Source organism: Mesitornis unicolor, unplaced genomic scaffold, assembly GCF_000695765.1.
Source record: "Mesitornis unicolor isolate BGI_N332 unplaced genomic scaffold, ASM69576v1 Scaffold40480, whole genome shotgun sequence".
Taxonomy (NCBI): domain Eukaryota; kingdom Metazoa; phylum Chordata; class Aves; order Mesitornithiformes; family Mesitornithidae; genus Mesitornis; species Mesitornis unicolor.
In genome coordinates this window covers 182-13,632 of record NW_010156984.1, presented here as the reverse complement: position 1 = coordinate 13,632, position 13,451 = coordinate 182, and the positions used below count along the sequence as shown (strand labels likewise).

Below are 13,451 nucleotides of genomic sequence, written 5' to 3'. Positions count from 1 at the left end.
CCCGGTGCGGCACCGCGCCCCGCGGGCAGGCCGGGCCGAGGCTGCTGCGGGGCCTCCCCTGCCGGGAAAACGGGCACTGGGAAAGGATCGACTGGCCTTCGGTCCCAAGGTAATCGACCTGCGTATGTGGGCGATTTTACTTCGTTGCAGAGAGCCCACGCGAGTTCCTGATCCAGGCGCTGCAAAGGGTGAAGGCTGCCAGACGCGCCGCGGGGGACTACCCTTACCTCATGGATGAGGAGAACCTGGCCGCCATGTTCAGCTTGCTGGATGTCGTGGGCCGAGGCCACATCACAGCAGTGCAGTACAGAGAAGGTGCGTCTCACCTGAACAGCAGGGCCTTCTGAAGGGCTTGTTTGTACAGAATTATAAAACTGTTTCAAAGCTACACATAAAAGTTTCCACACACCTGCTAATACACAACCTGGAACTCGGAAAGTTTTAAAAGTTACGTATTTTTAAGGTACATGTTTTTATTATATCTAGGCCACTATAAGGCATTAAATTAATCCTTCCAAGATTTGCATAGAAATTTTCTTCCCTTCAGCTCTTAAAACTCTAGGACTGAGCACTGAAGATCTGCAGATTGGAGATGGTGAGAACATCACACTGAGCATGTTCAAAGAAGAAGTGTAAGTTTAATTGAAAGGGGTTTGCACGGGAGCTATTTTAGTGAAATTTATTTTTTATTTACAAAACCATATAATTAAAAGGCTTTGCTGCTTTAAGCCTAACCCCTTTACTTTGCACTGCAAGATTTAAAAAGATCAGTTACTGCCTGAACCAAACACGGCATTTTCCTCCTCTCAAAGCAGACCTCTCTCATTACCTACCCCTTGGATCAGGCAGCCACTCACCAGGTAGCCCAGGGGTTCCAGTACCGATCTAGAAATGTGAAACAGCAAAGCAGCGTTGCCGTCATTGCCCTAGGCAGTAACACAGCTGTAGATGAAACAATTGTTGTGGCAATTTCTTGTGCTCAAGGCATGGTTCTAGGGGCAGCTTTCTGGTACCTGCTGCAATCACTGAAATGTAACTGGAACAAATTTCTTCTTTGTTATCTAACTAGAATTATTTTTTTTGTGTTTTAGGAAGAAAAGGATGCTGGAGAGCTGGGCTGTGTAGTAGTTTGAGCAGTGATCTGCTGTATATATTAAAAATTAGCATCCTGCACAATTATTACGGTTTTTCAGCTGTGCTCAGTTGTTTTTTTCTCATTCCCCCTTAGTCCCATTTGAGCAGTTCACTGAAAAGGACAAAGGACAATAACTGGCTCTGGAGGGGTATCTTTTGAGAATTGCTTTTCTTAGCATAATTACACAGTAGAGCTCTTTTTTGTCCAACCAAAATTGTTTTGGAGTTTCCTCCTTCAGTTGGTAGTTTACAGGAAGGAGTTGTTAGTTGTTGGATAATTACCACTGAATAAAAAAGTAACGTTAATGGCTCTTAAGTTGTGTTTTGGGTTTTTCTGTGTTCCTTTTTTTTTTTTTAAAAGGAAGGACCAACTTCAGCAAGTTATGACAAATATTCACAGTTAAAGAAAGGCAGCACCTGCAAGTAAAGCCCCAGTTTCAAAATTCTAACACAGTATTTATGCAATTTTTTAGGAGAAATGAAAAAAAAAAGACATTCCAGTACAGCAAAGAAAAAAAACTGAATTAGTATGCATAAAGAAAACCAAATGACATATTCCTTCATTCCTTCCTTCTGTGTCCTGCTATACACATTTTAATACAGAACATCCATTACCTGGGATTTAGAGATGTAAAACATCTGTGTTAAAGTGAAAGTGGAACTGTGCACAAAGAGTCACTGATATTGTACACAGGTGTATTTACTCTGTATCGGTTAGAATGATGTCAGCATACACATCACTGACCAGGCAGACAGACGCATTAGAGATGAAGACAGTTTAAACTTCTAAATGCAATGGCAAGGTGGCTATGGAAAACAAAATCTGTGTAGTTTGAAACCAAGTCAGGTATAGAATAGTCGACTGTACATACATACATATATTTATATATAGATATAGATATATAGCCAACTGTATAGAATAAGGCATAAGATTAGATTAACCACTTGTTCTGCATACAGTAATTGAAAAAACCACCCAAGTATATTACAACATATTTATTTTGGTTTTGTTTGAAATAAGTAATCTAGACAAAGTTATTCACCATTCCTGAAGAAGTCTTTATTTTCCTGGGCTTGGCCAACTAGCTCTCAAATTGAGAAGAATCTCAACATCCTTCTGAGCTAATTTGTAAACACCAAGTTCATTTAGTGCTGCTGTTGCAGATGGCTGGTTTGGCTTTAATGGTTCATTTTCTGAAGCTGACTGTAGTACATCCTTCAGAAGCAAGGCAGAGCCAAGATTCAGGTTCAGGATAATGCAGGCTTCTTTAATGCTACAGGGAAAAGTTATATGGATTCATACGAGAAGCACTTACCACTTAATCTGTCTAGCTTTCCTTAACTACGTTTTCCCCTAAGATAATTAGAAACTGCTAATTAAGTATATTATAAAAGCTAAATTTTAACAGTTGCTAGAACCTAAACACTTTCCCTAATTAAAATAATCAAGGAGCAACCAGGTACCTTATCTTTGTCACATTTATTCTAGTCTAAACAAGACAGACAGCTGTGTACCCATTATGCATTATTTTTATGGTTTCTTCGTGCAGCTGTGTCCTCTTATGCTGGGATTAACATGTATGTGCCAATTACCTTTACAAAGGTGATGTGCTAAAAAAGCCCTTAAACCTGAACATGCTATATGAATATTCCAATTAAAAGATGTCAATATATAACCTTTTTCTTCAAGTGTTCAAGAGCGAATGCCATGCTCCATTTTGATTTAAAAATATTAAGTAAGTTTTCTGCACCCGTTAGCACAGGAGTTTAGTGCTGGACTCTTTAGAAGTCTGTGGGCTATTTGCAAAAAACCAACCACAGAGAAGGGAGCTCCTTCTCGTCAATGAAAGCAACTAGGCTGCTGTTCAAGGCAATTCTGAGAGAGGATGTAGTTTAAAGTAGTCTTTCTTCTAATAATAAAGTTTTTGTGTTGTAACTGTATCTTTGAGTAATTTCTTTGGCCCCAGTTTCAGAAGCCTGTTTTACTTATATTCCTTCCGTAAGTTAATTTATTTAGACATCCTGACTGCACAACATGCTCCAGAACACAGTCTGTTGCTGTCTGAGTGCATGCTGCAGAATCAAAACCTGTAGTAAACATTGGAAACATAAAAGATTCACCTATTTTAAGTGTGGATCAAAACTAACTGTGAAAAAGTCTCTGTGATACGTAAAATACACATATTCATCTGGACACTGAATTCTGAAATTCTGAGTGATCAGAAGTTTGCCTACTTACTGTTTGAAGTAGTTTTCTGGCCTCTTGCAGTAGTGTGAAAACAAAGGGAACAGATTTCTACTCATGTCAAACTGGAGCTGTGCTGCTCCTCCTTCGTTGAAGTGATTTGCCATAATTATCTGGAACACAAAGAGGTGCAGCTACTGTTTAGGCCAGTCACTTACACATACGCTGTGCTGCACAGGCCACGTTTTGCTGATACCTACTTCCTGATATATGTACACATCCACTTTCTCTGCAAGCATTTGCCAGAAGATTTTGAACAGTGAGTAACAGAGCTGCTGTTCTAGTTGTAGCAAGCGATCTCGTAGGGTCAACAACATTGGGCAAGCTGTGCTCGATAATGACATTACCGCTTGCTCTGCTTGAGATGGTAAAGATAACCACCTGAAAGAAATCACACTGAAGTTATTATGATTATTCACATTACAACTGAAGTTAAAATTATCCTAAAAAAAAATTGTACCCATTTACAAAGGTTCAGAGAGAGTTCTCCTTTCCCATTTCAAATCTAAAAGTAATCACAGTCTAATGCTATATTTACATTTAATATTTAATGTATTTTATTAATTTTATTTAATATTAGTTATAAATCTCTGAAGTCCCAAAGAAACCCCATCTGATCTAGAAAATCATGGAACTGTTTTCCTTTTATGAAGTACTTCAGAAATTCTACTCAGAACTCAAGAAGCCCTAAGAGCCTGTGAAGACAGAACAGCCATTGCAGGCCATTTCGCATTAACTCCTTATTACTACTCTGAAGAAAATAATTCTTGTCCAGACTAGAGTGATCCAGAAATCTTCCTAGGGCTTTTGAGACAACACGCCCACTAACTGTGGAACTACTTTAGAAAGCATAGGCTAAGCAGGGTCGCCCCAGTTAGTACTTGGATGGGAGACCGCCTGGGAATACCGGGTGCTGTAGGCTTTTTGTTTTGGCGGGGCGCCCCCTTTTGTAGTTGTGTGTTGTGGGTGGGGTGCCATGGAGGGCGAGTTCCATGAGTGGGAGGCACGCAGGATTGTGGGTGATAGCATTAAAACAGTCTTGAATGTCAAGAGAATTTTCCTAAACTTACTACCCTGCGCCATTCCTATCCAGGAATATAATTCTGCCTATTAGCTATTCCTGCCTTTATTTACCTCAATATTTTTAACAGGAAATAACATTGTTATGTGAGAGGAGAGTAAACAGCCAGAATCACCTCTCTTTTTTGTACAGCTTTGCAGCATCTTTGACCTCTCTGAAGACATGATCTACTTGGCGAGTCAGCATGTCGTGTTTCAGGCGTTCCAGGAGGTTGATCATTTCATCAAAGACCGAACTCTCCATCGAAGCCAGCTGCCCCAGCTGTAGTTTACTGACAGCATTACTTTCTGCACGGACCTCCAGTTCAGCCTGCTGTAGCTGCAAGAAGAACTAGAGGAAAAAAAACCCAAACAACTCAGAAATTAATACTACAAAAAATAATCTTACCATATGTATTTTTCATTGGTAGTTTAATAGGTACCATTCTAGAAAACATGCTCCTGACGCATTTATAAACTTAAAATTTTAAGATCTTAAGAACACTTTCTTATCTTTTCCCATGGTCCTGATTTAGTGGAAAACAAAACATAGTGGTTTAATTCTAGTGATGGAATGAATATGGCTTTCAGATACAACAGCAGATAGGTAATGGGAACAGATCTAGAGAAATATTAAGAAGATGTAAGATTGACAGCAGAATGCTTAAAAAAACCCTGATTTCAACCTTTTTAATGTTTGCAAAAGTAAACTAGAATCTTTAATTGTAACTTGTTTTAGAAATAACCATTCATTAAATCACAAATTTGCTGCACTGACAACAGCAAGAAAATAGATCGAGTTTAACGTGACAGTGTAACAATTTGCTGGTTTTGCTTTCAAGCAGATCAAGACACTTAGGTAGACAGAGCCATACAACACGAACGCTGCTCTCCTATCAAGTCATGATTTCCTCTGCTAGAGACAGTCTCCTGTGAAGACAAAAGGAATTTGGAGGTTGCTGATCTCACACACAATACCTATTTCTGCACACTTTCATGTAACTTTTTTTTTTGACCTTTTGTACCAATAACCATAGAAAAGCTGAAATGGTACAGAACAGCCATGCTGCCACCAGGCTATTATATAGCAAAATAAGTAATTCCCAATTCTCAGTTAATCATAGAGTACCTTTTTTGAGCAGTACCTAAACCTACGCTGAACCCATTAGAGCTAACCTCCCATGGGAGCAGTTCACGTCTCATGCACAGGCTACTGCATGCACTTCAACATGGGTGCTGATCATACTGGCTCAGCAATCTCCAGAATCAGCTCTGTTTTTTTACAATACAAAGCATGTAAAGGAGACTACTTGTTTATCTGTTCAGATTATTCAACTCCCCAGGCTCTCTCTGCATTTCCCTAAAAAGCTTATAATTAATACAGCTTAGAGCTCAAACAATAATTTATCCTTATTTATATATCTTTTATTAAAACTGAATTTATATATCTATTTTTTCAACACTTTTTTCAACAGTGTTGAAAATAAAGAAGTCTGTTATAAAACAAACATCCAAAGCCCATTTTTAAATTATTATTTTTTAAGTAAAATAATTACTTACTACATTGTCAGCCCAGTCTGCCAGCACTGTTGCTATATAGTTAACAGCATTAAGGATTGCACAGTATCGGAAGCCTAAGGAAGCTCTAGTCTCCTCCTTCATTACTTGAGTTAATCGTATCCTGAAATCATCAACTAATTCTTTCTGTAGGCCCAGGAACTGCAGTTTTCTGGAAGCTGCTGGAAGATTTTTATACCTGTCTGGAAAAACATGCATAAAATGTTTTCAGGTTTTCCAACACCGAATAAAATATTTTCAAAAAGAAACATTACAGTCACCTTACTGCACAGCATTAAGTCTGTGATAACATCATAGAGTATTTAAAACAGCTGACATTTTAATGATTTCAGGGAAAATATTCAATGCAAAAGCTAAACATGTAAAGAAACTACATTCTTTCCCCTCCCGATTCCACTCGCATTTTGTATTCAATACTTTAAGCAATATGTGATTATACCACATCATCCAGTGTGGCCTCCAAAGCGTGCTCACATACAGTAAGATAAAGCCACTGTGAATACACAGTTTAGAGTCTCCTGAAAACTTACTTGCTCTCATGTTCTGTTCCAAGAAAGCAGATGTTACTTAATACCTTCCAAATTGTCACAAAGTCAAAAGGAATAGTAGGACTTTTTATTACTGCATTGTAACAAATTATATTCTCTCAAGTATGAATTTTAATAAGCTAAACATCAAATGTGTTTTTAAATTATTGTTTTGTAAACATGTCACTAGCTCAAGATTTTTCATGCTTGAGTTAGTGTCCAAAATACAAAACAGGAAAGCTTCTATTAAACTGCAAACATCACAACTTTGCAAAATAATTTGGTGACTACTGCTGACAATGGATATTTAATAAAGAAATCTGTTAGCTGAAGTTTTTTTACTATTCATTACAAATAAGAGCAATGCCTCATAATTACCTGTTATAACTAACAACAGGGTCATAAAAGTTTCAGCGCAGTCTGGGACTTTCATTTCATCTACATCAGTGATATCTTTGTATTGTGATACCCACGCAGCCTCTGATGAAAGCATAGAGTCCATTTTCTGAAGAGCAACTGAGATGCACAAAACCTGTAAACTGTTTGAGTTTTTAAATATAAAAAAATTCTAACAACCCCCCTCTAAAATATATCTTTAAAAATCTTATCTCTAGTAAGCTTAATCTTACATTTTCAGGTTATAAAAACTACTGATGACTGGCTTCATACAAAACCAGCTTCAATATATCTGCACTTGCAATGCTGTTAACTACGTCAGAGTTGATTGGGGTTTGGGTTTGATTTTGTAATAGTTGGTTTGCTCCTTTCCAATATATCTCCTCTTCAATTTTTAAAAGTTAAAACCCTTCCCCTATTTCAACTTCAAGTTCATCCTTGTCTGTTACACATACAAGTATAACATTTGTCTAAAAGTAAGCTTACTGCATTCCATACAGCTTATGGGCAAGAGTCCTACAAACTACAGCAGCACTATTAGAGCCTAACCAAGTTTTAGTCAAAACAATCATGATGATCCTATATGAGAAGACTACTTGTGTAAGTATACACATCTTCTTTCCGACTGTGCAATATAAAGGCAAACAAAATCCACTTGAAGTCTTACATTTTTTTTCCACTGTTAGCCACCTTTGGAAGCAGGATTCTTCTGACAGAATATGCATGCAACTGGGAAAGCTGCTGAGATAACCATGAACGCTGTATAACTCTCTCTCAAACAGAAGTACCTCATCCACAAGGTGACAAAAGAGTGTATCATCATACAACAGGCATGGAATATCAGCAGCCAGCTTCTCCAAAATCAGCATTACTAGAGCACGAGAGAATTCAAGCTTTCAAAAGAAAAAAGGGAATAAAATGTCAGAGATAAGAAGTATTAAGAAGTGCAAACATGTACATAAACTGCTCCTAGACTGACTTAAGTCTCACCACGTATTTAGTGAAACCAGTGGAAGTGGGCTCAAACACCTATCCGAAGTTAACTTACATATTCAGATATATAAAACCCTTAAAGTGCTTACCCCAGCATTCACTGAAGATCCTGCCTTGTCCAGTATTGGCTGGATCTTGTCATCAAGGAACTTTGCATGATTTCCAATCCACATAAGTACTTGTGTTAGATACCACTCAGGCTTATATAAAAAGAAAGTAAAATATTAAATTCATCCAAACAACATTTAAGTGCTACTAATATTTTATGACAAATTCTTAAAAATATCAGTCTCTTTCCCGGCCTTCTCTTGATCTCACATCACACAAGTCTTCCACTGTGTTTTACTTAGCTTCGCTTTTATAAAAGCTGTATCAGAGAAGTATTTCTGAATCTGAACTGACTTAAAAGCACCAATTATTTTGTTTCTTGTCAAGCAAAACTCCATTTTTTCTCCCCCTTCTCTACTGCTTTCTCACTCACGAGGTCCTCTTTTTTTGCTTTGCATACTGCCTCCTGCTCTGTGTGGTCTTTATTTCTTGGTACAGCAAAAAGTACGCACTCCCGAGAAAATTCTTCCCAGTAGCTCCGTTCTTACTGTCATTGTACGCAACCTCAGCCCACATTGCAAATGGGGAATCTATCGCCTTCTCATTTTGCTTTGTAACAGCTTTAAGCTTTTACAGCTCCCACAGCTAAAAATATGGGTTATAGGTTTGATGAAAGCTTCTTTCAGTGTTAATATAAGCAGAAGCAACTCCTTTCCTCCTCACTCCCAACAGCCAAAAAACCTCCTGTTGAACCGCACTCATGTTCCTCACATTTTGTGTGTCTGTTTCTCATTTCTGTATTAATTTTCACTTGTCTATAGAATTTCATCTCTTTTTTTTTTCCTTTTCTTCCCCGACACTCCCTCCCCAACTTGCCAAGATGATTGTGAACTCTGCCTGTCCTCTGAAATACTGGTAATCTCTTCCAGGTTGATGTCTTTTAAATATCTTACATGGACGTTTTCTTTATTGCATTATCAAAATTATTAAAAGAACTCCAAACAACCAAGCCCAACAACCCAACTCAAAACAAACAAAACAACAAACCAAAACCAAAACCTACCAACCAACCCACCCAAATCTGAGCGAGACCCTGTTGGAATATCCTTTCTGATCTGACACTAGATTATCTGCAAACTTCACAAGTTTTTTTAAGCAAAACAGCTCACCTACCGTTGTTCACAAATTTCATCTCTTGAACATACTTTTCCCATTTACTTATGAAATAATTCCATTAATGTCTAAAATACCTCCTCCCCATTAATATACATAACTTTATTTTTAAAAGCGCTGTAGTAGCAACTATCAAGACTGCAAATATATTTTCATTTACTCAAGACTGTCAACACGAGCACACAGACTTGCACAATTAAACTATTACAAAGCAGCTCTGAAACTGCTGCACATACATTACAACAGCATTAACGCATTGAAACCTGTTCCAATTTCTTGGATAAAAATCCAGACTCTGAAGATGTGAAGAAGTGAGTCAGTGTCCAACTGGTAAACTGGACATCTTGCTACATGTAAACTACAAAATTTAATCCAGAAAACTAATTATGTAACAGTGCCTTCAGAATCATTTCTATACTAACAGCAGAATCCAACATTCTCAGTTACGTGACAATGCCAAAAATCAAAGTCACAGCTTTGGACAGCCTTTGAGCTCAAGCAACAAAGAACCATCCAAAACCACTTGCAAGCAGAAGAAATTAATCGAAGCTTCTGAAACCATAGGAGTCAGTCTAAGGTTGCAGTAATGCTTTCTAAGGGATTTGGATAAGGGATAAGTATCTCCAGACCCAGAGAAAATGCATGTGCCTCTGAAAGGTGTCCAAGTGCTGTCTTGATGTCAGTCCACACTTAGGTATGCACAAGAACTGCAGCTTTGAAGAATCCTAATTTCAAAAAGGAAAGTGCTAAAGCTACACAATTTAAATGCAGCAATCTACCTCTTGCTAAAACAAAACAAAACAAACAAACAAAAAAATCATACTGCTTTCTCCCATACCTTGCTTAAAACATTGGTTTGTTTATTTCCAGTGAAATGATACTTGAATCTTTTCTGAAGAGGATTCAGCATGATCTGTATCGGAAGGATAATGGGTGGTGATGGGGGTAAAGAGTACTTTTCTGGCAACTGTTTAGGTTTGGTTAAGAGTTCATCTCTAAGTTTGACAGCTAAGGACAAATTTAAGTGTTGAATTCTCCCGACATCATCATTTCAACAGAATGAGTTCATGAAAATTAACATTTCTTAGTTCTGCCTCATTGGCTGAAGGAAGTATTATGCAATCAGTACTATTCCTCAAATATGAAGTATACTCAAAACATTTCAGTTTATATAATTGTAATTTAATACACCTCAGGCTGCTAAGGATTATTTATTCAATGACAATACAAGTCACTTAAGTCAACATGGTTTAGGAAATTCACTTTAAAAAAAAATAGTATCACAGAAAACCACCATGATCAGTACCAAACACAAGGACTGTCCAAGAGACATGCTTTTTCTTATTTGTTAAAGGAGAATAAAGGACTCATGAGGTTAATAAATGCAATACATTATTTCCCATTTTCACGTAACTGATTTAAGTGATCATCCAGTCTGCCAGGCCAAAATTGTTACCGACTCAGGGTTGCGCAGAATGGCTTTCTAGCTTCCCACTCCTTGATCAACAAGAAAAAAAAACAACAGAAAACACAGTAATATCCACTTCAGGAAACAATTCTTGGTTAGCTTTAACTGGGATTTAATTCACACAAGAAAAAAAAAGGAACAGGATGTGCAGCAGTGTCTTCTCATAAACCTCAAAGGCAGACTACTACACTGGACAATGAAAATTCTTTCATAGTCTCCCTTTTGCAAAGTTCAAGACATGTATCTTTACCTTTCTCTCTTTTCTTTCTGGGATGGAACATAATAAAGTGATTAAGGCTAATTTCGAATAAGGCTGTGAAAGGAAAAGCATTAACTGTGTAAAATAAAATACACAAAACCACTTTTAACACTGTTAATCTTGCTGAAACGTGTAAGGCCTGATCCCGGTGAAACCTGAAATGTCAGCTACCATGAGCTCACTAGATCTCATGACTTGGAGTTACAATGTTGTTACTGCTAAAAAAGACAACTTTGCACCTGGCATTTTCTAAACAACAGAAAAAAATACATTATAAAGTTAATACAAAGTAGCATAAATTCAAATTATCTTCTATCTTTAGAGAGAGCAAAAATTTAAATAATTCTCCTTGAGAATGTGCATCTCTTGATGTTTATTATTCTTATTAAAATACACAACAACTATTCAGAAGGATACGAGGTTTGCAACTTCAGAAGCTGACAAAACAACATCTCCAAATTGTTGTATACATCAGGAGCACTGGCTGGTGCAGCAAGGCCAAATGCCTGAGACTGTGGTGGCCCCACAAATGGCCAGCGGAGCTGGGTTAGCACCTCTTCAAAGTCACTGCAAGGCAAAACAAGCACTTCAAGATGAACTCACAGTGCAATGCAAAGACGAGAGGGTGACGGTACATCACTTACCTCGACAACTTGTCCTTAAGGATTTTATGCCAGAATTGAACAGTGGATCTCACAAAAGCAAGAAGATGAGAGCAAGATGAGTCCTGAAGTTTAATATCCAGTTCTGCCATGAATGCCAGAGTACTGGCTGCCTCTGGAACATTGTTGGTCATCAGATATTGCTGAATGCTATCACTACAAAATACAAGGAAAGTCAAGGCCAAAAACTGATTAAAGATAACAGAAAAGAATCATTTGTACATTGAAAAATGAAGATATATCTTTCCCAAATCAAAACCATTTTAATAATGGGACAAACTAGGTCACCAGTCTCAGAACATATATGCGGTACTCAAATTTTACCTTAACTCTTCTATTTGTGAAATCCATTTCAGATAGGACAGGTGTCGTTCAATCTCTTCTACCTGGCTAATCAGTACATCGAGATCCTCCATCCATGGCTGAGCTTTCAGTAAGTGGCTGTTGATTGAATCAGATAAAAGGGTTTCTTCCTCTAGGAGCCGGCTCAGAGACTTTTTAGAATCTTCTGCATTCTTTAAGGCATTTTGAATTCTTTTAGGGACTTCCGATGAAACTGTAAGTACCTACATTCACAGAGAAATAGTAAGTCTGACATAAACACTGCACTATGTAGAGCATTACCATTGAGATATTAATGCATTGTTTTAATTTAGTTAAATACACTTAATCAGTCATATAGCATATTCAGAAAGAGAGAGGAAAAAAGGAAATATGCTTACCTGTTCTTCTAACTGCTTCTTATTTTCAGATAGCTTATCAATTAGGTTGTCGAGCTTCCTCAGAGAAGCATAGTCATTTCCAACTTCTCTTTCCACAAATTCAGAAACATAGTATGGGATATCGCAATGATCCAGGTCTTTAGTGACTTCTTTCTTTCTAGCAGCAACAGCTGCCATGTTTTCTTTTTCTGCAATACTGAAAATACAATTTCTAATTAGTCACTGCAAAGACAGCACAAACAACTGTTGACCCATTGAGGACACACAACTCCATGAAAAGCTGGGCAGTTAAATTTCAATTAAACTTAAAGACATCCGATAAATACACTGCTTTGAGTGAGACAATTTGCTGACATAAGTCTTAGCTGCTTGCACATCCAGCTGATTTATCATACATTAATTACTAAAGAGAAATACTCCTGTTAATTTCTTCCCTCCCCAAAAGTGTGGATTTTATTAAAAACAGTTCAATATATTATTAGTTTCTACACATGTAATATGGAAAACTTAAAATAGTGGAAAAAATATTTTTGTAAAATATGAAGGAAGATAACATTCTATTTTGCCTTTTCATACAGTTTAGGACGTTTCAGAGATATCAGTCAAATACTGATGTAATACTAGCGAAACATTCACTCGGGTCTTGCAATGATTTGTAAAGTAAAAGCGTCACTGAAGTGCCTGTAAGAAAACCTACAGAGAATAACAGAAGAGGCACTTGCTGATCCACACATTTGGCAACATCCAGCCAAAGCCAGACTTGAAATGGAGAGGATGATCATGTACAGCGAGACAAAAAAGGCAACAATGATGAATATTTGGCTAATTCAAGCCTCAACTTTTTAGTATCACTTTCAAAACAGTACTGAAAAATTAAACTTATACACTTGCACTTTATCTGCTACAAGCTTTACTTACGTGAAAAACCCTACTAAACAGGCAACAGCAAAGACTAGAAAAATTGTGCAAGTAAGATAAGTCAAAGCTGGAGAAGCACCAGGAAGAATAAACTGGGAGACCAAGTGTGTTGTTGAGGAAAAAGTGAATAAAGAGCAGTAAAAAGCACAATGCTATTTGCAGCAATGAAAACAAGTAATACAGCAGAAGACTACTACCGGCGGGTGCTCTTTTCTTACTAAAGGATCAGTATACAGAGAGAGACACAGGACACTGGGATGCACCATCCA

General features: G+C 37.5%; 2 protein-coding genes across 2 annotated transcripts; one reads left to right on the top strand and one right to left on the bottom strand.

Moving 5' to 3' along the window:
- Positions 1 to 150: 150 nt before the first annotated feature.
- On the top strand, positions 151 to 636 carry LOC104535281 (EF-hand calcium-binding domain-containing protein 10-like; the record flags this gene model as incomplete). Its single annotated transcript, XM_010195088.1, has 2 exons — positions 151 to 315; positions 548 to 636. Coding segments are annotated over 2 exons (254 nt in total), but the record flags the coding sequence as incomplete, so codon positions are not given.
- A 1,539-nt stretch (positions 637 to 2,175) lies between these two features.
- On the bottom strand, positions 2,176 to 12,441 carry RINT1 (RAD50 interactor 1). The gene is made up of 13 exons (XM_010195077.1): positions 12,265 to 12,441; positions 11,867 to 12,108; positions 11,525 to 11,698; positions 11,298 to 11,447; positions 9,992 to 10,148; positions 8,022 to 8,132; positions 7,607 to 7,832; positions 6,922 to 7,059; positions 5,999 to 6,198; positions 4,576 to 4,790; positions 3,580 to 3,760; positions 3,374 to 3,492; positions 2,176 to 2,408 (listed from the first exon to the last, which is right to left on the bottom strand). Exons 1-13 carry the CDS (start codon positions 12,439 to 12,441, stop codon positions 2,195 to 2,197), a joined length of 2,304 nt encoding a protein of 767 aa, XP_010193379.1. The 3' UTR covers positions 2,176 to 2,194.
- Between the last annotated feature and the right edge of the window lie 1,010 nt (positions 12,442 to 13,451).

What these genes read in the sequence shown, in the direction of transcription:
- RINT1 (XM_010195077.1), bottom strand. Translation starts at nt 12,441, where the DNA reads ATGGCAGCTGTTGCTGCTAGAAAGAAAGAAGTCACTAAAGACCTGGAT. An exon ending in CTTCTGAAGTTGCAAACCTC is followed by an intron (nt 10,149 to 11,297) that starts GTATCCTTCTGA and finishes TGTCAAACTTAG; the next exon opens with AGATGAACTCTTAACCAAAC. An exon ending in GCTAACAGTGGAAAAAAAAT is followed by an intron (nt 7,060 to 7,606) that starts GTAAGACTTCAA and finishes TGTGCATCTCAG; the next exon opens with TTGCTCTTCAGAAAATGGAC.